This window comes from Camelina sativa, chromosome 15 (assembly GCF_030686135.1).
Source record: "Camelina sativa cultivar CO46 ecotype springtype chromosome 15, ASM3068613v1".
Taxonomy (NCBI): domain Eukaryota; kingdom Viridiplantae; phylum Streptophyta; class Magnoliopsida; order Brassicales; family Brassicaceae; genus Camelina; species Camelina sativa.
In genome coordinates, this window is record NC_141894.1 from 17013792 (window position 1) to 17038909 (window position 25118).

At 34.2% G+C, this 25118-nt stretch overlaps 4 protein-coding genes across 5 annotated transcripts; 3 read left to right on the forward strand and 1 right to left on the reverse strand.

Annotated features, from left to right (window-relative positions):
- The first annotated feature begins 3847 nt into the window (after positions 1-3847).
- LOC104747079 (cytochrome b561 and DOMON domain-containing protein At3g25290-like) lies at positions 3848-5692 on the forward strand. The gene is made up of 3 exons (XM_010468647.2): positions 3848-4688; positions 4778-5032; positions 5220-5692. The coding sequence occupies exons 1-3, from the start codon at positions 3861-3863 to the stop codon at positions 5481-5483; spliced, it is 1347 nt and encodes a 448-aa protein (XP_010466949.2). The 5' UTR covers positions 3848-3860; the 3' UTR covers positions 5484-5692.
- A 7980-nt stretch (positions 5693-13672) lies between these two features.
- On the forward strand, positions 13673-14530 carry LOC147926755 (uncharacterized). The gene has a single exon (XM_087487194.1). The coding sequence runs from the start codon at positions 13673-13675 to the stop codon at positions 14528-14530; it is 858 nt and encodes a 285-aa protein (XP_087343320.1).
- A 4768-nt stretch (positions 14531-19298) lies between these two features.
- Positions 19299-20488, forward strand: LOC104747081 (uncharacterized). Its single transcript, XM_010468649.3, has 2 exons — positions 19299-19564; positions 20064-20488. Exons 1-2 carry the CDS (start codon positions 19430-19432, stop codon positions 20352-20354), a joined length of 426 nt encoding a protein of 141 aa, XP_010466951.1. The 5' UTR covers positions 19299-19429; the 3' UTR covers positions 20355-20488.
- Positions 20489-20611: 123 nt separating this feature from the next.
- Positions 20612-22953, reverse strand: LOC104747082 (putative sodium/metabolite cotransporter BASS3, chloroplastic). 2 transcript variants are annotated; one of them, XM_010468650.3, is made up of 5 exons: positions 22185-22953; positions 21896-21991; positions 21509-21815; positions 21177-21424; positions 20612-21068 (listed from the first exon to the last, which is right to left on the reverse strand). In XM_010468650.3, exons 1-5 carry the CDS (start codon positions 22574-22576, stop codon positions 20828-20830), a joined length of 1284 nt encoding a protein of 427 aa, XP_010466952.1. In that variant the 5' UTR covers positions 22577-22953; the 3' UTR covers positions 20612-20827. The 2 variants fall into 2 exon arrangements, with proteins under 2 accessions (XP_010466952.1, XP_087345339.1); XM_087489213.1 differs by having other exon boundaries at positions 21896-22006; positions 22185-22789.
- Positions 22954-25118: the final 2165 nt, after the last annotated feature.

Here is a 25118-nt window from a genome sequence, read left to right on the forward strand (position 1 = left end):
AGGACATTTTGTTTGGCCTCGGTGGCGGTTCTCTTCAGGACATTTTGTTTGGCTTTAGTGGCGGCCCTTGGGGCATTTATATGATCCTTGTGTGGTCATGAGGTATTCCAGTGAGGGGATATGTGGTTGGTAGGACATTGAGATGTTTTACACGAGCCACGGGAAGGAAACCTGGATAGTGATAGGACTCAGACGTGTTCAGAACTGTTTGCTCGCGGCTCTTGGAGGACTTAGGTTCTCCTAGTACTAGCATATTCAGAGACTTTGTGGCTTGGGAATATGGTTGGTATATCGACTTCGGATGACGATCCGGGGTCGCGCTGTAGGGTGGCAACCCGAGAGACGAGTTTTGGATGTTTCCTTATGTATTATGACATGCGGGTTTAGGCCCGATGAGGAGCCAACACTTGGCATGTAGACTTAGGTCTGATGAGGAGCCAATGAAAACTCAAGGTTTAGGCCTATGAGTAAAGGAAAGTCCAAAAATTCGAGAGCAAATAACGCCTGGAGCGTGAGTTTATCGCCTAGAGGTGACCTTCTGTAGATCGGTCGGAGGAGTGCGGGCCGTGGAGACGGTTGCACCGGAGTCCTTCGCTGATGGATGTTCGAGATTCGAGGACGAATCTAGATTGGTGGGGGAGAATTGTAACATCCGTGAACCGAAATCCCGGTTTGGGAGTTGCATCGGTCGATGCAGATGTTGCATCAGTCGATGCAGGTTCAAGTTTCTGCGTTTTGACTTAAGTTAAACTCTGCGTTTTGGGTTAGGAAACACTTAAGTCGAGTTTTTGTCACATTAGTCATGTTCAGCCGATTTTGGGAGGAAGAAAAGAGAGAAAACTGTTCTTGAGCGTTCTTGAGAAATTCTGGAGTTTTGAGGCTGTTCATGTAGAGATCTGTAGCTGGGATCGTTGTAGGAGCTTCCTAGAAGCGTTGTCTCCTTGTGTTTAGGTTCAGATTCGTCTTGGCAAAGGTAAGTGCAGAACCATGGCTTATCTAAGCTAGAAAACTCTTTAATCTGCTTGTTGTGTGATGTTAAACTTGTTAGATTGTTGCTATGGACGTTAGGAAGCTTTCTTGTGGCTTGGGATCAGGTTTTGTGGTTGTAAGAACGAAGATCCGGCGAGAAGCTTCGGAGGAAAACGATGCTCGGTATTGCATCGGTGGATGCACTTTGTGCGTCGGTCGATGCAGATGCGAGGATGGCGCGTAAACTCTAGGGTTTTCGTGTTATGTCGAGCATGCGTCGGTCGATGCATTGGGAGCATCGGTCGATGCAAGTTAACCTTGCATTGGTCGACGCAGATCTTGCGTCGGTCGACGCAACCTCCATTTGGTATCGGTCGATGCATGTTGGTGTCGGTCGAAGCAGAGTCCTGGTTTGTTATTGTTGATTGTTGTTTGATGGTTAGAGATGACTCTATTGCTTGTGTGTATAGCCCAGTAGATGGGAGGATTGCCTTACTGAGTGTTTATAAAATACTCATGCATTGCAATATGTGTTTGTGGTGCAGGTAAAGGCAAAGTGTAATCGTGGAATCAAGGCAATGAAGAGGAGGATGTTCTAGGGACTCGGTTTTATGTTGTCTGGCATTGCTAGGTTGCTAGAGTTGGGTCATTAGAACATTGCTAGGTTGCTGGTTCTATGATTTTTGTTATTTGGTTATTGGATATTGCTGATGTTATGAATATTGCTAATTTATATTTATTGGATATTTGTTGGTATTGTTATTGCGTTGTTGGTTGTGATTGTGGTTAGGTGGCTAGTGGGTATGGGACCACTAGTTGTAGTTTAATTATTATATTATATTTATTATTTATTAATTTAAAAAAAAAAGGTCGGTCCTTTCAGTCCTCCACGCATCCACAACAGTAGGGTCTGTACCACCCGAAAACCTCTCAGTGAAGAGACCCTTCATCTCTTTGAGCATGGACAAATAATGTCCATGTGCTCCTGCATCCGCAGCCACTGGCTGCCGCTCATCCGCCACCACTGGTGGCACAACCTGAGCCTGAGCCGATACCACAGCTGGCAACTGCTCTAACACCTATGCTAGCAAAGCCGCAAAATAAACACCAGGGACTCCACCCGCTGGGACTCCCACACCCGGGACCCTAGCACCACCGGCCACTGGAGCATCAACACCGCCCCCTCCGGCCACACTCACAGAATCCCCCAGAACATCCTGCGACTCGCCAACACCATCAACTGTCACACTCTGGTCCTCGGTGTCACTAACCTCTAGGACTCTGCCCCTACTACGACCACGTCCGCGTCCAAGACCACGTCCGCGTCTACGACCACGACCAGCAACAGCACCATCTCTAGCCATCTGCACTACCATGAACAGAAGACTAAGCAAACAAATTACTATTATAACAGAGGAAAATAAACTCACCGTGGAATCACAAAGTAAGCTCGAAGAGGATGTTCTAGGACTCCATGCCACACACAATTGACTAACTCACATAATCAATCAAGACATGCAATCCCAAACATCAAAACAGAAACCTAGTGAACCCAAACCTAGAACCGTAAGGGCTCTGATACCAAACTGAAAGGACCTAACTTCTTTTTTTTTTTAATAATAGAAAATAAATATAATATAATAAATAAACTACAACTAGTGGTCCCATATCCACTAGCCACCTAACCACAATCACAACCAACAGCGGAATAACAATAACAATATCCAATAAATATAAATAACCAATAATCATAACGTAACCAATATCCAAATAACCATTCATCAGAAAACATGGAACCAGCAACCTAGCAATGTTTCTAATGACTCAATTCTAGCAACCTATCAATGCCAGACAACATCCAATCGAGTCCCTAGAACATCTTCCTTTTCATTGCCTTGATTCCACGATCACACTTTGCCTTTACCTGCACCACAAACACAAATTGAGATGCATGAGTATTTTATAAACACTCAGTGAGGCAATCCTCCCATTTACTGGGCTATACACGCAAGCAACACTGATTCCAATGTTCCAAACAATCAACAAACAAGCATACAAACCAGAAAAACGAACATCAACTCGCTGGAAGGGAGGTGTCGACCGACACCAGCCAAGTGTCGACCAACACTGGCTCAATGGTGTCGACCGACACTACCCCACAATGTCGATCGTTGCTTGCTTCACTGTTGTCGATCGACACTCCCTCTGCATTCGCGTTCCAGACGAAAACGAGAGTCGAATCTCGCTTCCCAACTCCAACAAGTGAATTTGCATTCTTGTTGAATCTCATTTCTAATAATTTTTATTGTCGTCTTATCAAATCGCATAAAAAAAAATGGTGGAGAGTATTAAATACGATAATTGCTTCTTTATATGTAATTGATTCTAAAATTACCGCAATATCTTATTCGACTTCATCATTACTATGAAGGATAGTAGTAGCAATTTATCATTTATCATTTTTACCTAAACTCTAAACTTAGCAATTACAATAGCCAAGATTATATGTTAAGAAAATTCTTTTAAAATGTGAATGATAACAAAAATATCTTATTTTGTAATAGAAAATATTTAAAATTATGAAAAATAAAAAATTTCTTCATAAATTAATAAAATATTAATTTATCGATAAATTAATAATTAAAACTTCTATAAATTAATAAAATTTCATAGTCCCGACCTTATTAATTTATAAAGGTTTTACTGTAATTGTTATTCCACATATCTAATTTTATTTTAGACAAAATAAGTGTTAGAAAACCAATAATAAATCCTTCTTGGTGTGGATTTTTTTTTTTTAATTCTTCTTTGGTGTAATGCATATTGTCAAAAACGTGCTTAAATTTGAATTCCTTCACTTTAGATTTCTTCCAGAATTATACATCATTCTTATGTATGCTCAAAAAGCAAAACAAAACTATAACCAAAAAAAAAAAAACTATTATTGGCTAGTCCATGTTAAATCTCACACACCAAAACACATGCTAGTTTTATTACCTCTTAAAAAGAGTTCTATTAATATCGCCAAATTAAAAACCTTTACGGTTACTACATTCCATCCAACGATGTCTTCTTCTTCCGTAAGAACCTCTCTCTCTCTCCTTTTCTTGGCTCTTCTAATCTCACCGGCAGTCTCACAAACCTGTAAGTCACAGACGTTTTCCGGCGATAAAACCTACCCTCACTGCCTTGACCTCCCTCAACTCAAAGCCTTCCTCCACTATTCCTACGATGTAGCCAACACAACTCTCGCCGTCGTCTTCTCCGCTCCCCCGGCAAAGCCTGGCGGATGGATCGCTTGGGCCATAAATCCAAAGGGTACTGGTATGGTCGGAGCTCAAACCCTTGTCGCTTACAAGGATCCAGGTAACGGTGTTGCCGTGGTGAAGACGCTAAACATTAGCTCCTATAGCTCGCTTGTTCCTTCGAAGCTTGCGTTTGATGTATGGGATATGAAAGCTGAGGAGGCGGCGAGGGATGGAGGAACGTTGAGGATCTTTGCTAGGGTTAAGGTTCCGGCTGATTTGGTGGCAAAGGGAAAGGTGAATCAGGTTTGGCAAGTTGGTCCTGAATTAGGTCCTGGAGGAATGATTGGGAAGCACGCTTTCGACCCGCCGAATCTTGCCTCTATGAGCCCTCTTGATTTAAAAGGTGGCAACAGCGGCAGCACAACCATCTCTGGGGGCGGTGAGGTAAATGCCAAGATCAAGAAGAGAAATGTAAGTTTCTACATAACAAGATTCTTTAAACCGATGAATTATGATTTCTAATCGGGTAATCGAAGCTGAGTATGGTGAGAATTGTGCAGATTCATGGGATACTAAACGCGGTGAGCTGGGGGATTTTGTTTCCTATAGGAGCAATAATAGCTAGGTATATGAGAATATTTGAATCTGCAGATCCGGCTTGGTTTTACCTCCATGTGTCTTGTCAGTTCTCGGCTTATGTCATCGGTGTTGCCGGTTGGGGTACCGGACTCAAGCTCGGCAGCGAGTCTGAGGGTATTCGCTTCACCGGCCATCGTAACATTGGCATTGCCCTCTTCGCCCTTGCCACCATTCAGGTAAATTACAAGAAAAAACTCTGTTTTTTGCTCTGTTTTTAGCCCTTTAAAATTCATGTTCAAGATTCAAGTTTTTGACTATGTTTTGGATACCGTGTAAAGTTTCACGTGTTTCTAAAAGAGAGTTCCATATCTTAAATACATTATATACTCTTTAACACCTTGAATTAATAATTTCTTTGTATAGATGTTTGCGATGTTGTTGCGGCCAAAGAAAGATCACAAGTACAGATTCTATTGGAATATCTACCACCATGGAGTCGGCTACGCAATCCTCATCCTTGGGATCATTAATGTCTTTAAAGGTCTCAACATCTTGAACCCACAAGACACGTACAAGACGGCTTACATTGCAGTGATAGCAATTCTTGGAGGCATTGCTTTGCTCTTGGAAGCCGTCACTTGGGTCATTGTACTCAAGAGAAAATCAAACAACTCAATGAAGCCTTAGGACCTGAGCCAATAAAGATCTGGTCAACTTTTAAAAGGTTCATTTGTCGTTGTTGTTACTAAAATTTTATATGAAATCTTGTTTTATCAATGTATAGATGTATTATGGTTCTCTTGTGTTCGTAGCTTTTTGGTTTGTTTATTGAGTTTTTTTCTTGGTTATGAATTATTGTAGGGGATTATTTTTTTTAAAAAAAAGTTCTTAGTCTACTTTGAATCTATGATTTTTCAGTGTCCAACTAATTATTTGGACTTATTCCCATGTGATTAAAAAAGGTAATCAAATATGTCCACATGATTGTGGTCGTTGTGGCCAATTAATAAGATGAAACGTCTATGCACACTAAGGTCTTAGACAAATTATGGTGGCAAGACATAATCATACCTAGGTGTCTTTCTCAATGTGATTTCCATCAAGATCTATTGTCCTCACATTAGTCATTAGGTTCTTAATATCAAACTTTTGTTGAAATCTCATTTGAAAACTTTTTCAACATTGTTTGTTTCTATGGTTTGTTTTGAAATTCATTTGAAAACTTTTCAAAAAATAGATTTTAGTTTCTTTCTTCGGTAAAGATCATCATCATATACGGATATTTCAAAAAAAAAAAAAAAACTATCATTAGGTATTGTCACGTAATATAACAATAGTTAAAAAAAAATAACTTAAAAAATTGTGGTTTGAATATCTATAAAATTCATTTCCTATCTTTTATATACTTAAACTAGATTATGACCCGTCTAATGTGCGGGTTTAGACTTTTTAAAATAAAATTTCACAAAGAATATAAATTAATTATTTTTAGTAAGTAAAAATTATCTATAAAAGCAAATAGATATACCGAGGTATTCAATGTGATATTTAGGACTTGATTGGTTCAAACGTTGCGGTTGCGGTTGCGGTTGCGGGAGATTGCGGAAGCGGACGATTGCGGTTTCAAGCGTTATTAAGCGTTTTGAACGACTGGTTTAGCGATTTAAAATTGGTGTGTTTGCGGGAGGTTTATGACTGGTTTACTAGCGGGTGCAATAGCGGTTGGAACATAAATAAATGTGATATATAATTATATAAATGTTTTAAAATATCAAAAACTTTATTAAACTTGATTTATAATTAAAATTCATTAAAAATACTAAAATAGTTATTTAAAAAACAAATAAATTTCATAGTGAAATACTTATTACTTTATGCATTTGACTTTTTACCAAAACTTTAATCAAGTAATTTGATAAATGATTAAATATATGTTTTAGATCGTAGATCTTCTTTCTTAAATCTCACACACTCAATAAGTTTTGTGGGGCAGTATTTGCATCAGTAGTTATGATCAAGCGAGAGTTGAAAACAGTCACTCGTGATTTGTTTTTATATTTTTCACAAATAATCTTATTTTTAGAAATTTCTGATGAAAAGTTATATTTATTTAGATTTTTTTGAACTTATGTGCGATGTGCCATTAAATTTACATCAAGTTTTCCGGGTTATTGTTAATTGAAATCTTATTTTCTTCCAATTGTTTATTTTTTAGTATTCTCAATCGTATCTGTAGTTCATTTTCTCCCATCCTTAATGAATAAAATATTTAGGTAAAAGATATATATATAAAATATTTCATTATCATTGATTTGTTTCAAGTTTTTTCAAAAAAAAAAAAAAAAAAAATTCAAACGCAAACGTCCGCAACCGCAAACGCTTGCGGGAAGCAGCTTTTGAAATTCAGTGGTTGGGAGCGATTGGGAGCGGCTGGGAGCGATTGGAAGCGGTTTGTGTGATTGGCACCAATCGCTAGCAACCACTACCACCCGCAAACGCAACGTTTGCGGGAGGTAGCGGGAGAACCAGTCGACACCTTAGTGTAAAAGTTGCAACTCTGCGGTTGAGACTATTAATCATTTTTTGTTTTTAATGCCCTCACTCGTGTGAAGTTTGAGATTTATCTCCGACTCCAGTCTCATCAGAGGATTTTCCATATGAGTCGGTGTACTCGAATTTGGATTTTGTTTTCTGGAGGGATGTCTCTCAACAGGGTGATCCTGATCAACTTCTTCAATTACCATGAATTTTATGGGCAATCTGGAAGGCCATAAATAAAAAAGTTTGTCAAGGTTTAGAGATCGAGATGAATAATATAATTTCTCAGGTTTTAGGTGATAAGTTAGCCTCGAAAAAGGCGCTCTCTTTTACGGTGGTCATGTCAGCTCCATCTTCGTCCTCGGAAATCCATGCTTCTTCACCTTGTTGTCAGATTGATAGTTCTTGGAAAGTAACCAATGTGCATTCAGGATTGGGTTGGTGGTGTTTCGTTGGTGAGGACTAAACCTTTTTGTTGGGGGCCAAGTTTCTAATACAGAGCCTCTCCCCCCGCATCCAGAGTTAGAAGCGTTATTGTGGGCCATGTAGCGGATACGTGCTGAGTTACCCACTATGGTGCAGTCCCTTGAATATTGACCATCCTTCTCCAACTTGCTTGATAAGTTTAACGCGCTGGAGTCTTTCCCACTATTCTTCATCTCTTGGATCCCGCGTGCTTCAAATTCGAAGGCGGATTGTCTTGCTCGTGCTTTGCATTCTCTTATCTCTGAAGTTTCTTTTGTAAACTCCTTCCTTCCGACTTGGGCAACAAACCGAGGAGTTTCCTTTTAATTTATTGTTTGGTTGAAAAAAAATAGATACACTTTTAGTTAAAGAAAATAGTTGTAGATCAGTTCAAAGTTATTAAAACTAAATTAAATTTAACAAATAATATATATTTAATTTTTTCGTAAGTAAAAACAATGTATAAAAGTAAAGAGATAAATATTTAGTTATAGAAAATAATTTTTTTTCTTTTTTTTGCTATAATACACTAATGTATATCCATTTACAAATCTACTGTCTATATTACCACTAAAAGTGTATTTATACACACAAATATATTTTACTGTTAAAATATACTCTTTAGTTTTTACTACTACCAACAAATTGTCTTTATGAACACATTAAATAACATATTATGTCTTTTCACTTTAACATTTTTATAGTTACAAAAACGCATACGTTAATTTTACATACACAGATCTTATATATTATAATGACAGTCTTTTTGAATAAATTATTTGATTGGTGAAAAAAAAATAAGACCCTTTTTTTTGTTTTTAGTTTTTTTTACTTCAACAATCTTTTTCTTTATGTAAAGGTGAGCATTTACATTTTTTAAAATACAATAATTAATTGTATAATTTTTACAATCATTGTTTATCTTATATAAAAAGTAATCTTTTTCTTGTAAATTAGCAACTTAAAATTAAAATAAGTAAACAATATTATAATTTTGAATTTTAAGATTTTAAATAAAATTAGGTTTTATTTTATCTATATATTACTTTTATATAAAACCTTTTTATGGTAGGTTTTGAATTTTTATATTTTTATTTTGAAAATCTTTAATAAATTTAGAATTGACATGTGTCAACATCTGAATGATACAATTGACACGTGTCACGATCTTGTTAATGAGTAATTTTGACATAATGACCCACCGATGTGCGGGTTTAAAGTTTTGTAAATAAAATAAAATTTAATAAAAATATATTAAAATTTATTGTACATTATTTACAAAAAAGTTTTTGCTATAATATACTGATTTATATCCATATACTAATCTTTTATGTATGTTACCATTAAAAGTGTATTTTTTACACCTAAGTATATTTTATGTTACAAATATATTATTTATCACCACCTAGAAAATTTCTATATGAACAAATTAAGCCAACTATTATATTTTTATTTTACTTTAACTTTTGCATAATTTCTTTAATCACAAAAATTATTGGCTTTAAATATATTTTGAATAAAAAATAAATCATATCACAATAATGTATGACTAACCATATAAATTATATCGTTTTACCAAGCTTGAAAACTGTGATTTCTGACCGTTAAAATTGACACTTGTCACGATTTGATGAGTTACTAACTTTGATATGTGATTTCTGATTGTTAAAATTGACACGTGTCACGATCTGATGAGTTACTTACTTGAATATTTAATCGTTAAAACTAACACATGTCACGATTTAGTGAGTTTTTAACTTTGATCTCTAATCTTTAAAACTAACACGTGTCACGATCTCATGAGTTACTAACTTGAATATTTAATCGTTAAAACTAACATATATCACGATCTAGTGAGTTTTTAACTTTGATCTCTGATCGTTAAAACTAACACGTGTCATGATCTAGTGAGTTACTAACTTTGAAACCAAGCTTTATATAATAAGATATTAGAAAAAAAAAAATCACGTCCAAAACATGTTTAAATTCATTGGGCCAAAAAAAAAGTATGACCATTTTTCTTCAAACGCTGCGGTTGCGGTTGCGGTTGCGGGAGATTGCGGAAGCGGGTGATTGCGGTTTCAAGTGTTATTAAGCGTTTTGAACGACTGGTTTAGCGGTTTAAAATTGGTGCGTTTGCGTTGAAGTTTACGACTGGTTGACCAGCGGGTTCAATAGCGGTTGGAACATAATAAATGTGATATATAATATATAAATATATAAATATTTAAAAAACCAAAATTTTTATTAAACTTAATTTATAATTAAAATTTATTAAAAAAGACTAAAATAATTATTCAAAAACAAATAAATTTCATATTGAAATACTTATTCTTTTATGCATTTGGCCTTTCACCAAAAATTTAATCAAGTAATTTGATAAATGACAAAATATATGCTTTAGATCGTAGATCTTTTCTCTTTTCTTTTAGATCGTGGGTCAGTAGTTACATAGGTAGGAATGGTCAAGTGAAAGTTGAGAAGAGTCACTGGTGATTTGTTTTAATACTTTTCACAAATAATCTTATTTTCTTAAATTTCTGATGAAATTTTATATTTATTTAGATTTTTTTAAACTTATGTGCGATGTGCCATTAAATTTACATCAAGTTTTCTGGATTATTGTTAATTAGAATATTATTTTCTTCTAATTGTTTATTTTATAATCTCTGCAATCGTATCCGTACTTCATTTTCTTCCATCTTTAATGAGTAAAATGGTTAGATAGAAGATATAACAAAAAAAAAAAACTTACCATTGATTTCTTTTAAGTTTTTTACAAAAAAAAAAAAAAAAAAAAAAAAAATTAACAACCGCAATCGCCCGCAAACGCAAACGCTTGCGGGAAGCAGGTTTTGAAATTCAGTGGTTTGGAGCGATTGGGAGTGATTAGGAGCGATTGGAAGCGTTTTATGTGATTGGTTCCAATCGCTAGCAACCGCTACCAGCCGCAAACGCAGCGTTTGTGAGAGGTAGCGGAAGAACCAGTCAACACCTTAATTATCATCACTCATACTGCAACTGCAAATACTCTAATAATAGTCTTTATTTTTAATTACTAAAGGGAGTTAGACATAGGGTTTGAATGGTAACTGCGATCAGGGCGGCCAAATCCGTCTGCGGTTTGGACCGCTCTATTTTTTTGGCGGACTACAGACCGCTGCGGACCAACTCTATTTGTATGCAAAAGCGGTCTGCAGTTGATCCGTAGCAATCTTATCTCTACTTTATTTGGACCGCACCATTGCGGATTATATTTATTGAATGGTAAATAAAAAGCGGTCCAGTCCGCAGACGGATTTGTCCGCCCCAACCGCTGCAACCATTCGCACCCATAACCTTTAAAAAGTGTGGTGTGGACTGTCGAACTTACATTTCCATGTGTCATTTGCATGACTAGCTTCCTTTTTCTTCTCTTAAACTTTGCTACGTTTTGTTCAAAGACCTCTCTTTTTCAACTTGTCATAATTAAGGGAACGTTGTTCTTTGTTCCGCAAACTTAGGCCCATTTTGTGTGTCCCTTGTTCATAACTAAGTCATATTATTATTATTATTATCATCATCAATGTGAAATTGAAGTTTTAAATTTGTATGGTTCTTTGTACGTACCTACAGAAACAGTTGAAGACTTGAAGTAGTGGAGTTCGAATACAATTTTACATTTGTGTTATTAGATAGATTTGCCACGTTTCATTTATTGTAACTAAATGTCTATAGTCGTATATACTTGCCACGATTGAATGAAAACAATTAAATGGAGCATAATGAATAAATAATCATAATTATAACAAAACTTATAAAAGAAATGTATTCCATCGTACTAAAACTATATTGGTATAAGAGTTTGGATTTCATTTTCGTAATAATAACATTTCTTATTCACTATAGACGACGATAAAATTAGGTTAGATTTCTCTAAACTTAATGTCAAAAAGATGAGTAATTAATGCTTAGCTTCATGATAAAAGTGAAGAGAATCTGAAGTAATGATTTCATTTCACGTGAAAAAAAGAATAGGTGATATATATAATTACCGCTATCACTTTCCTTCTTTTCCGAACTAATGATGTTAGGAATTAGGATCGAACATATGAAATGACTAATCGAGATGCTAAAATGACTAATCAAAATCACCAAATTTCTAAGATCCGATCATAGATTAATATGTAGACTTACAAGATTATACCGATGTCGATCGTTGAATACATAAGTTTATAAATAAATAAAAATTCTAGAAGACTATTATTTACATTTATGTTTATTTTGATTTATATATCATATTAGCAGATATTGTATCTTTTACTTTTATTTTTGAGAATTTAATCTAATGTTTTTCATAACACTTTTTGCATTCAAGAATATAACGGTAAGGAAGTCTAATAGGGTTTGTGTAAACAGTCTCTTTTCTCATGCTTTAATTTGAAAACCCTTTATATAGGATTTAATATTTGCAAAAAGTGCATGTAGAAACGAGAGAAAAATACCATGCATGTAATGTCGAATTTGAGAGTTGAGTAGAGTTGATTTGGGTCCGTGGATTGTAGTTTGGCCCAAGTAGGGAGGGAGTGAGAGACTCAAGTATATAATAATTGATTAGAAGAAGATAAGAGAAAGAGAATTAGTGCTTAATCTTAGGTCCATTACACACTAAAGTAAAGTCTAAAGACTAATGAAAATGTGTTTTGGGCTAAACTTAAGTGGACCGAGTTAGTGATTTGCCATCAATTTGGTTGATCTTTTATTTATGACATCCATTGTACTAATTATATTAGGATCCATGCTAGAGCACGGATATAACACGGGTTGAAATTCTTTTTATTTATATTATAATTTTTATATAAAATATAATTATATGATTTAAAAGTTTTTTGGATAAACACAATGCAATAAAATCATATGCTAAATATGATGGCTTGAAAAAAATACATATTTTAAAAGTTTTATATTGTTAATGATTTTATATAATTACACGTGCTATAACACAGAATAAATTTTATTTTATACAAAATTTTGTATATTTTATATTTTAAAATAAAATTTTAATATGTTGTATTAGTTTATGTATGTGAAGTTATTTCAATAATGTATATTCTACATCATGATTTGATTGTCATTATAAGAAATAATTTTGTAAATTTGGTTTTTAAAAAGCGAGTTATTATATTATGATTAATTTAATATATGTTATACTTTTTGTTTTAATACACTTGGATTCTTGAAATTCTTTCATATTATAGTGACATATTATTGATCATTGCTATAACAAATCAAATTAGAGGATTTATAGTTTCTAACTTTTTGATCTATTAAATATTTATGATAATCTTCAAAATATCAAGTTTCAATATTTTAAAAATATTTAAAAGAAATTATTAAAGTTTATTATATTATATAAAATTATAAAATTCAACAAAAAAATATGAAATTGAATTTAAATATTCAAATTTTGACCCGTTACTCAATATTTTTTTTAATTCAATAGATAAAACAATTTATATTTGTTTTTTAAAATTTAACTTATGGTATATCCAGAAATAAAACTATTTTTAATTATAATAAATAATATGATAATTTATTTTATCACAAAATAGACTCATATATAAAGATGAGAGGTAAAGTATAATGATAATTAACAAATTAATATAGTAAGTTAGATCAAAATATTCTATTTGATGAATAATTTAATAAAAGAAATTAATATGGTAAGTTAAATGATATCAAATGATTTTTTGGGATATTCTTAAGTGTATTTATATATCTCATAATTGACAAATTAATCTATAACCTTTTTTTGTAACCAAACTATATTTAATCTATAACCTATTTTGTAACTAACTATAGGTTAGCCATGGTTAGCCAATAAGCTAGTCAAGATGCGAGAGGATGTCTATGGATGGATAAAAATACGAATTGGAAACGGGGCTACATGTAGGTTTTGGAGTGATAATTGGTCTCCATTTGGGAGAATCAAGGACTTCATCTGCTCTCCGGTAGATTCACGCCTTGGGATACCTTCTACAACTACCTTTAATCAACTGTATCATCAAGACAGATGGTTACTTCCGCATGCGCGAACAGACAAGCAGGTTTCACTTCTATCTTTCATTACTACCTTAAACCTGACTGATCAAGATGACTATTATGAATGGGAATTGGAAGGTAGAACTTACCCGCGATACTCTACTGGCCACATTTATGACTTGCTTCGTCCTGCCTCTCCTCTGGTCCCTTGGCATAAACCGGTATGGAACCCGAGAGGCATCCCAAAGCATAGTTTCCATACTTGGCTGGTGGTATTAAACAGATGTCCCACTCATGATCGCATCCTCAACTGGGGACTTGCAACTGATCCAACTTGTCTTCTTTGTAACTCCTCGTCAGAATCTCGGGACCATCTCTTCTTCGACTGTCACTTTGGTTGGTATGTGTGGGCTCCTATAGCTACTAGATGTCGGATCCAGCCTTCCTCCTTTTGGGATCTCACTCTGGAACGCATGCAAGCCATTCGAGGATCTATAACAAAAAGAACAATCACACTTCTCGCTTGGCAGTGCACCTTCTACTTACTCTGGGAAGAACAGAATCATCGCCATCATCGACACACCTTCCGAACGCCGACTGCTCTGATTCGACTGGTGGATTCGATTATTCGCAACAAAATCTCAAGCCTCCGCGATTCATATCCCTCTTTTGCTCTATCATTGCTCGACTTCTGGTTTTCCTCGTCATAAAGGCGTATACTATTCCATTGACCATCTTATTATGGTTCACATTAATTTCTTTTACTGTGTCTATGGGCCTCGTTCCTATTAACTGGGTTTTTCTTATCAAACTCTAAAGTTTGGCTGCTTTTGTATCATTTTTTTTTTCTGCATTTTAATAGAAAGCCATTTTCAAAACAAAAAAGAAAACTAATTATAAATATTATATAGTCTACAAAAAAAGTTGTGTACTTCCGTAATATTATATAGGAGATATCTATTAATGAAATGGTTTGGTTTTAGTTAACCAGACCAGAAAAACAAAATTTACAAAACTAAAATCACAAGACCATGTCAAAAGTCAAACAGATTTTATATTGCAATTTATACTATTAATTCGGAAGCTAATAAACCAAATAAGAAAAGAAAAAAAAAACAGAATTCCATGTAATGCTCTTTTTATACAAAAAATTTGGAAAACAATAAAAAAGCGGAAAGGGTAATTAAGGCATAAAAATCGAATATTTAAGTTACCATGAATAATTTAATACTATTCGGATCAGGAAATAACCCGTTCGGATCGGGAATCCTATAACCAATGGACGTGGATCTTTAGTAGGTTTATTCGAATTTTGGTTGCAATTAAAAAAAATCCGCTTAAATAAGAAATAAACAACCAATAAAATCCTATATACCAAAAATTGTGAAGAAAATTAAAAACTAAATTAAACTTAATTATTTTTTGCCTATTAAAAAATCGTTTTTTTAACAATACAACCAATACTATTTTTCTGGAAAATAATCTTTCATAATAACTGTCATAATGCTGAAAAAAAAATAACTGTCATAATAAATAGGCGATTTTTATGATAATTTCTTTTCATGCTCCTAATAAATCGTTTAATAATTATAAACAATACTATTTGTATGGAAAAACAATCTTTCATATTAATTACTATAATGATTAACCAAATTTTATAGTAAGTTTTCATATTAATGCTCCTAATTAATGCTCTTAGTACCGATTTTAATTATATTTAAAATAAGAGAATAAGAGATTGCTATATAAAATTTACTATAATACAGCAAAAACAATAATAAAATTCGAGTACATTAACTATATACTCGAAATTACAAAAATAATGTTTCTTTTATAATTTTTTAAAAAAAATTTAATCATTCTAATAATTATTATACAAAATCAATTACAAAGAGTATATTCCATAAGTTGGTTTTAGTAAATTACTTTAAAATCTGAAATTACCTTAAAATATTCTAAATATATTTAGATAATGGTTAGAAAATCACTTAAATTTCTCTAAAACTTAAAAAAGATTTTTCCAAAAGATTTCAATTTACTAAACTCTGAAAATCCACACCCTCTCCTCATTATATAAAGTCATACCTTTGTTTAACAAGATATCAATTGTTTCATTCCAACTTTTTTATGTTTTTTCTGATGTTTTGTAAATGACTAGATTTTAACCCGCGGTACACCGCAGGACAATTTTTTAACTAAAATTTTATTTATTTATTATTTTTTTCTCTTTTTGTGTTTATATTGAATAATTGTATTTTGAATGTTAATTCTAGGATTTCACCCATGATTTGTTTTTTACAGTTGTAATTAAATAAACATTATTTACTATTTTTAGATTCAACCCGTTAATACATATACAATAAAATATTAGTCTAGTTACAGGATAAAAAAATCCTAAATTATCATAGAAATTACATGATTATTATGCTCACATATTTTACTCTATTAAATCATTACACAGCACATAGAGCATTTAACAGTCACTTTGGAATCAATTAAACAATTATCATTCAACAAAAACTATTAACAACTTCGCCAAACTAATCTCTTTCTTCTCTCCTCCTCCAACATATTTTCCTCCTCGGTGGCCTCAACATAGGCCCCTTTAATTTACTCCCAATTGTTTGAAAATATATACAAATGGATCAAAGCAAAATCATGGGGGTGTACCAAAAACTGAAAAGCTTGGTAAGTGCAAAAGGATAGTATATATACAATAATAAATATAAAGAGGACACCTAGAAAGGTGAGCAGTTCACCGTGAGCTAAACTCAGAATTGGTTTCTTTCTCAACATGCTTTGTGACATAAGTACATAACTACATGGAGTCCAAAACAAAAAATTAGTGTAGATATGAAATAAATCAAACAAAAATATTTTGATTATCCACTAACCGGAAGGTTGCATGTTCACGTGAAACCAAATCTTTTTTTTTTCAAATAAATGGATTTTAAAACATCTAAGATAAGAAAAGAAGGGTATTAGAGATGAAATAAAGAAAGCATAAACATTTTGTACCAATAAATTAACAAAGGAATAAGTGTGCGCCTGTTTATCGCCAAAACCAAATCAAGTGTCTCAACCGGGAAGATTACTTCAAGTGTATGAATTGATGCAATTTTGTATTGCTATTGAGACGTTATTTATATAGTTCTTTGAAATGGTAAAATTAGATGTGATATGGGATCGAGAATATATTGGTAAGCAAGCAAAAAATCTAAAATTATATATGGCAATTTTGAATTAATGCAAAAGGTTTATGATTAAGGCAACAAATATTTCACTAAGTTGTTATAGTAATTAATTTCTATACTATATCGAGTTAATGTATAATACAAATAGGAAATGTAGATTTGATTTCAGTTTTTCTTTTAATTAGTTTCCATTGGCTATATTGTCTAGAGTTTATTAGTTTATGTTTGCTATATTTGAATGATTGCGGAAATAATATTTATTAGGTGTGTAAATATCACACTAAGGACTAAAGTTGTAAATAAAAAAAATAAATAATCATAACTATAAAGGCAGAACCCAACATGTACTTCAAAAATGTTCTACATAACAATATTCAGTTTATAAAGGAGATATATACAGAAATAAATGTATTTATTGCTTTCAAAGTTATATATTTGCTAAAATTTGATTTTCTTAATTTGGGTTATTGTGTTATGAACGTTATCTTCATCATAAGTATAATTGAGAATGTAATCCTTTGTTTCTCAAAGTCCCTCGATTTACATTCAACTATCATAAAGATGTATTAAAATAAGTTTTGAGCATTTATTCTTGATCTCTTAAATGATGGTGTCATGCTGTGTATAGCAATAAACTTAAATAAATTTGATCGATTAATATAGTTCCATTAATTGAGTTAAGTAGAAATATTATTTTAGGAAAATCTATAGGGGTTAATTAAATAGAAATGTTATTTTAGGAAAATCTGTAGGGGTTAATGTTGCAAAAAAACAAATTAAATAAGATAAACTTTAAGGGCATAAACCAAAATGTACTTCAAAAATGTTAATATAGATTTACATTCAACTATCATAAAGATGTATTAAAATAAGTTTTGAGCATTTATTCTTGATCTCTTAAATGATGGTGTCATGATGTGTATAGCAATAAACATAAATAAATTTGATCGATTAATATAGTTCCATTAATTGAGTTAAGTAGAAATATTATTTTAGGAAAATCTATAGGGGTTAATTAAATAGAAATGTTATTTTAGGAAAATCTATAGGGGTTAATGTTGCAAAAAAACAAATTAAATAAGATAAAATTTAAGGGTATAAACCAAAATGTACTTCAAAAATGTTAATATAGATTTTTTGTTCACAATTTAAGTTCATGTTATTTTATCCAATATAATGTATATTAATGTTTTCTTTTTACAGGATCATTAAAAACATTGTGAATCTATCAAACTCAATTATTAGTTTGATTAATATTTTTTTATTGTTTTCAAGTCATATAAAGCATTGCAAAATTTATCAAGTATTCTTACATGAATCATGAATTAGGTATGTACATAATTTGACTTAATATGTTTTACATAATTTGATTTAATATATGAACTATTTAACATTATTTCAGACAAATACAATAAGTTTTGGACAAAAACAGATCACTCATCCAAAAAGTCAACGATAATCACCAATTGAAGATGGCTGATAACATGTCAAAGAACATCCATCGCTTTGATTTAAAAATTAAAGAGAGAACTCTGAAGTACGAAATCCTAAATCTTCAAAAATAATGAAAAACTCTGCACCAACGTGCGAATCGATCCCTAATATACATTAAAGGACAACATAATTGAAACAAGCCTTTAGACATGAAAACTTTATTAGCTGATTGATTCATTATGTTGGATTTGTCATTATCTTCATTAACTCCATTAAATCTGTTTGAAAGAATATAATTACCTTTACTTTATCATCTATATCATTTTTATTTTATGCCAAAAATATTTCACATGTAAAACAAAAAGAAATGTTGAAGATCTTGAAGAAACTGCTAATAACCTAGTTGTTTGTGACATATCATTTTCAAATTGGTATCTCATATAGTGAAACATCTCAAAAGTCATTATTATTTTTTCATTCTCTTATTTAAAGAATCAGATTCCTTAATTGTTTAATCTAAAAAATCCAATATTTTGTTACTTTTATATTAAAAAGTAAGTTATCTCTCAATTTATCTTTACCTAATTAGAAATGGTATAACATTCTACAATGTATCTAGAATAAATTATATAGTTAGACAAGAATAAAGCGAGCAAAAAAGCTAACAACCATTAGAAGTTTAGAACCATCTGATAATTCAATTTAAAAGAAAAAGAAAAAGAAAAAACAAGATTCTATTTCAATTATATTTCCCAATCCCACAAATAGGACAAAGCCAAGTCAACACATTAGTAATATAACTGCCACGTGTCGGTTTAATATAATAGCAGCCTCGTATCCGACAGGAAACATCCGGTAACCGGTCATCTTCTCACCAACTCTCATCATATATACTCAAAAACCCTCTGATATAATATAACTATACGCATAAGAAAGCCAAGGGTTTTAAGTCTTTCGTGTGTGTTTTTAGATTCACTGATAATGAGAATGGGAGAAGAAGGAGGAGATAACAAGGAAGAGGTCTCTCTTCAGACTCTGAGTAAGAAAATGGATGATTTTGCAAAAGCAAGAGACTGGGAGAAGTATCACAGTCCAAGGAATCTCCTCCTTGCAATGGTATCTCTTCTCTCTTGTACAAATTGAATTGGGTCTTGTTTTCTTAATTTGATTGTGTGTCGTGTGATGATAAACTAAAAAAAAAACGTTAGCTTTTGTTTCTCTATCACATCTGTTGTTTCGTTTTCCATGAAAATTTTCATCTTTTCTTGTAAGTATCATGTGACTTGCTCTGTTTTAGCTTTATAACATTGGAATTGATTGTAACTTGTGAGTGGGAAGACTCATAGATCTGAAGACAAGTGAAGTTTCAAGTGACATTAGACAACGACAATAACATGTGATTGTTCCTTTTCTTTAGTAAAGTGTTCAACTTTGATTTGTCCCCATATACCTCTCTATACCCTACAATCTAGTTGAATTTATTAAAGGTCGAAACTTTTTTGTACTATAAAGGTGTTTCTTGTGTGTTTTGTTTGGTTTTGAAATGACTTGATAAGTGAACTGATAAAAAAAAAAGATGAAGAGAGTTTATAAGAGTTTTGAAAAAATGTTGTAGGTGGGTGAAGTGGGAGAGCTATCAGAGATATTCCAATGGAAAGGGGAAGTGGCAAGAGGTTGTCCAGATTGGAAAGAGGAAGAGAAAGTTCATCTTGGTGAAGAGTTATCAGATGTGTTGTTGTATTTGGTGAGGCTTTCGGATGCATGTGGTGTCGATTTAGGCAAAGCTGCTTTGCGCAAGATCGAGCTTAATGCGATTAAGTATCCAGCACTCAAACAGACTGATGATCATTGTGTTGGTGATGGTGAAGTTTCAAGCAGCAAGATTAAGTTGAATGAAGAACATTAATCTCCCTTGTTTTATAGTGGGTCTTTAAGTGTGTTATCTTGTCAATGAAGTGAGAGCGAGAGGCAAGAACATATAATCTTTGAAAGCCTCTTAACTATATTTCAGATGATTCAATTTAAGTAGTTCATTGTCAATTGATAACTACTAGATGATGATCCGTACCAAATGTGAGATTACGTAGGCTCTTGCTTGTACAACTTTTTCATTGGTTTCTTCTGTACTTGCTTTCACTGAATTTTGCGGTTAGAGTTCACAGAGAGGCAACAAAAGATCAACTTTTATACCATGAATTAGCAAACTACATACAAGATGATTGGTCTACACTACCTATACCATCCCCTCTAAACCTTATCTCTTTACTTCCCAAATGCTTGCTGTTTGTACATCAAATCAAAAAGACCGGAAAGCATTTGTCATCAATGTCCCAAGTTGTGGTTCCCTTGCTTTACAGGTCTGTTGCTGCTATATATTGCTCATGATTCAGCGGTGTAGCCACTGCTTTGCGGTGTTGATAGCGATAGAATATCCCTGATTCGAAACCCATTGCCCCAGAAAGAAGCAAGGCATAGACCCATTATGGCCATCACAACCACAGAGCAAGCTGCTGGGACGGCTTGACTGCTACCAAGGAACTGGCTTGCAAGAAGCCCGGCTAATGTGGAGCTCTGCATACCCGTACAAAGCGAGATAGTCCGGCTAACTTCTTCCTCTTGCCTGGTTAAAAGATCCAACAACATAACCCAATAAATTTTCAAAGTGCTATGGATTAAAGAAAATATTGAAGAGATACAAAAAAAAAAAGAACATGGATTAAGGAGTTACCGTAAGCCTGGGATCTTAGAGAACCAATATCCCAATATAAATGCTACTGCATGGAATGTAACAATTGGAATAATCAATCCAAGACCTTCAGCTGATAGAATCTGACTTCGATTTATCGAAAGTGGGCTTCCAATGCACAATGAAGTGCATACCATAGCAACAAACGGCATCACAGGTTGAATAAGAGTGACCAGAGGCTTTGCATAAGTATTTAACACAAGGCCAAGAGTGACTGGAACAAGCACCACCTACAAGATAGTAAACCTTTCGTTGGACCTCAAAAGAGAACAATGATAGGGTTCTTCAACATCATATTCCTAAAACATTGTTACCTGTAGTATGGACTTGGACATGGCAACTGCATCAACAGGAACTACCGATCCAATCAGAAGACCACTTAGCAAAGGGGTAAAGAGTACAGATGCAATAGTAGTAGAACTAGTGAGAAGAATGCTCATGGCCACATCTGCTTTGCTCAAAGAACTCGCGTAGCTAGATAACTGAGCCCCTGCCACACAACATGTGAGTACAAAACCAGCATAGAAGGTCCTCGGCATCCCAAATGCATTAGCTACTAAAACCCCAAGGAGCGGTTTCAGAACGTACTGAGCAACAAACCCAACAGATAGCGGCACAGGTCTGCATAAAAAATAATGTTCTCAAGATTTGCTTAAACTAAAAATGATCAAGAAGCTGGTAAGAGAAATGGCCCAAAGTACCTTTTGAATGCAAGAGCAAAATCATCAATAGAAAGCTGGATTCCAATAGATAACATAATCCCTCCAAGAGCAGGAGCATACATTTCTTTAGATACCCTGAAAACATTTAATCTGATATTCATCTTAAAACCCCATTCAAAGCATAAGTTCTCTAAACAACAGAGTAAACTAAGTACAAGACCATATATGACATGTGCATTACCAAAGAAGATCACAAAGACATACAAGAAGCTATGAGATTCTTCAAGGCTAAGCTACAGAGATAGAGAGAGAGAGTCAGTGTGCAAACCAGGTGAAACTAGGTGGGTAAGAGAGAGCAGCAACGGCGGTGAGAGCAACTACGAATGGAAGCAAAGCAGACCAAAACTGAGACGAGTCAGCTCTCCCCGTAACATCAGTTCCACCACAGAACGATAACAGAGACATGTTCCCATCTCTCCAATGTGAACCAACTCTACCCATAAACGGTGTCGTCGAACACGCCACCACCGGCACCAATCCGCCGCCCTGTCTCCGCCGTAGTCTAAAATCAAGAAAGTTACTAAGCGATGACGAATGAAGAGAAGACAGAGGTGAACAAGAAGAAGAGCGAAATTGACATTTGAAGCGATTAGAATCCGAAAGTGATTGTCTTTGTATAGCTTGTGGTGGTGAGAGAGACAAAGAAGCAATCAAAGTCATTCTTTTTTGGTTTGGTCAGAAATATAAAGGTTTGATTTTTACGATGATAGGTGACGGAGAAGGGTGAAGCGGCCACCGGCCCACCGTGAAATGGCGCCGTGGACTGCTGGCGTAGTGGGAAAATTGAAAGGGTGAGGATTGGAGTTGCAGAAGACGAAGGTAAGTGATAATATAGAAAAATTGTAAATGTTTTTAAAAGGGGAAGAGAGGCTTGTTAAGGTTTTTAGGCATGATTGTTTTTAATGTTTTAGTGCTGCAAGAAATTTGAACGGCTGAGATTGATTGGCGTCATCGTCGATGAGTCTCTTTGAGCATTGTGTATTAGTATTTGGATGAAATTTTGGTGAAAGATTGTTGTTTTGTTTGGTGAAAGACTCAAAATTTATGTATGCGTTTAGATAAGATGTTAAATTTTTATTGGATTAAGAATTGTTATGGAGTTTTTGATACATTTTTTTTTTTTTTTTACCGGTGAAATCATAAAAAATTTACATGCTAAAATGACATAATTATGGTTCTATTTCTGCATTATGTTAAACGGGAATTTTGTAGGTAGGGGTTTAGTTAGCATTAGAGATAGTTCGAACTCAAATAACCAACACTTGTATATAAGATTTCATGGCCATAGATGTGCAACGTGTTGATATTTCTCATGAACTATGTCGTCGTTCATAGGTTCAACACCACTAACTTTCTTACGATCATCATGAGTAATGAGTAATGACATACATTCGCGTCACAATTCGCTACAAAAAAAAAAAAAAAAAAAACATGTACATTTCCACAAACATTTTTCAGACGATTTTTTAAAAAAACCGTTTTACCATTTTTGATTAATGATTGGACACTAACTTTCTTACGATCATCATCATGAGTAAAGCAACCATTGGGTATCTCAGGGATTTGTGGGGAAAGCATAGACCTGATTTTTTATTTTTATCTGAAACTAGACAACCTTTATCTGTTTTAGAACATTTTGTTGGTCATTTTGGTTATTCTAATTTAAAAACGGTTGATCCTATTGGATGTAGTGGCGGTTTGGCCTTATTTTATAATAATATCTATGATGTTTCTATTTTGTTTGAGTCAAATCGTTTGATTGATCTGGAACTTACTTATAAAGGTCAAGTTATTTACTTTACCTTCATTTATGGCGACCCGGTTCCAAAGAACCGAGATTTTGTGTGGGAACGGTTAACAAGAATTGGCTTATCTCGAGACTCTCCTTGGTTTCTCATAGGTGATTTTAATGAGTTAAAAGGAAATCACGAAAAGCGAGGCGGGAAACTCCGTCATGCATCTTCGTTTGTGAGTTTTAACACAATGATCCGGCATTGTGGACTACTAGAGTTTCCGGCGATTGGTGACAGTTTGTCTTGGCGCGGTTTGCGGGATAAGAAGCCAATTCGGTGTCGCCTTGACAGAGCCCTAGCCAACGAGAAGCTCCATGATTTGTTTCGAAATGCAATTACAGAATATTTACCGATGATAGCTTCGGACCACAAACCGGTTTTAGCTTCTCTAGAGGATAAGGTTAGGCGAGGGAAGAGCGTTTTCCGGTTTGACCGACGTTGGATTGGGAAAGAGGGTTTCTTTGGTGTCATTTCAGAAGGTTGGACCTCTGGAGAGACAGGGGCTACCGGGAATTTAATGGACAAAATAATAAAGTGTCGCCAAGCAATTTCCCGATGGCGGAAAGCGCAGGCCCCGTTTGGTAGGGAAACGATCGAGGACCTAAAATCCCACTTAGCAACTGCTCAGTCGGATGATTCTGTCTCAGTGGAGGTTATTTCGGAATTGACTTGGAAGCTGCGTGAAGCCTACCGGGATGAAGAGATTTACTGGTATCAGAAAAGTCGGAGCAAATGGATGCGTTTCGGGGACCAAAATACAAGTTACTTTCATGCCCAGACGAAATTAAGGAGAGCTAAAAATCGCATTGTTGGGATGCATGATGAGTCCGGATGCTGGACCACCGAGGAAAAACAGGTGCAGGATATTGCAGTTTCGTATTTTCAGGAGATGTTCACATCTACAGATCCCTCAGATATTGAGGAATCTTTGGGAGAAATAAGTATGTCTATCACGGATGGGATAAATGAGTCACTGACTCAATCAGTCACAGAACAGGAAATTAAAGAGGCTTTATTTATGATGCACCCTGATAAAGCCCCGGGACCGGACGGTATGACAGCCCTTTTTTACCAGCGTGCTTGGGACACGGTTAAGGCTGATCTGAAGCTTTCGGTAGAATCCTTCTTTCAGGATGGAAGTTTTGACAAACGCCTAAATAGGACAAATATTTGCCTTATTCCAAAAGTGGATAAACCAACTCGGATGACTGAGTGGCGACCAATTAGTTTATGTAATGTTGGGTACAAGATTATCTCAAAGATCTTGTGCCAGCGTCTACGGAAATTTCTGCCAGCATTGATTTCTGAGACACAATCAGCGTTTGTCGAAGGACGCCTGATTTCAGACAACATTTTGATTGCTCAGGAAATGTTTCACGGACTCCGTACCAACCCTTCCTGCAAGAGTA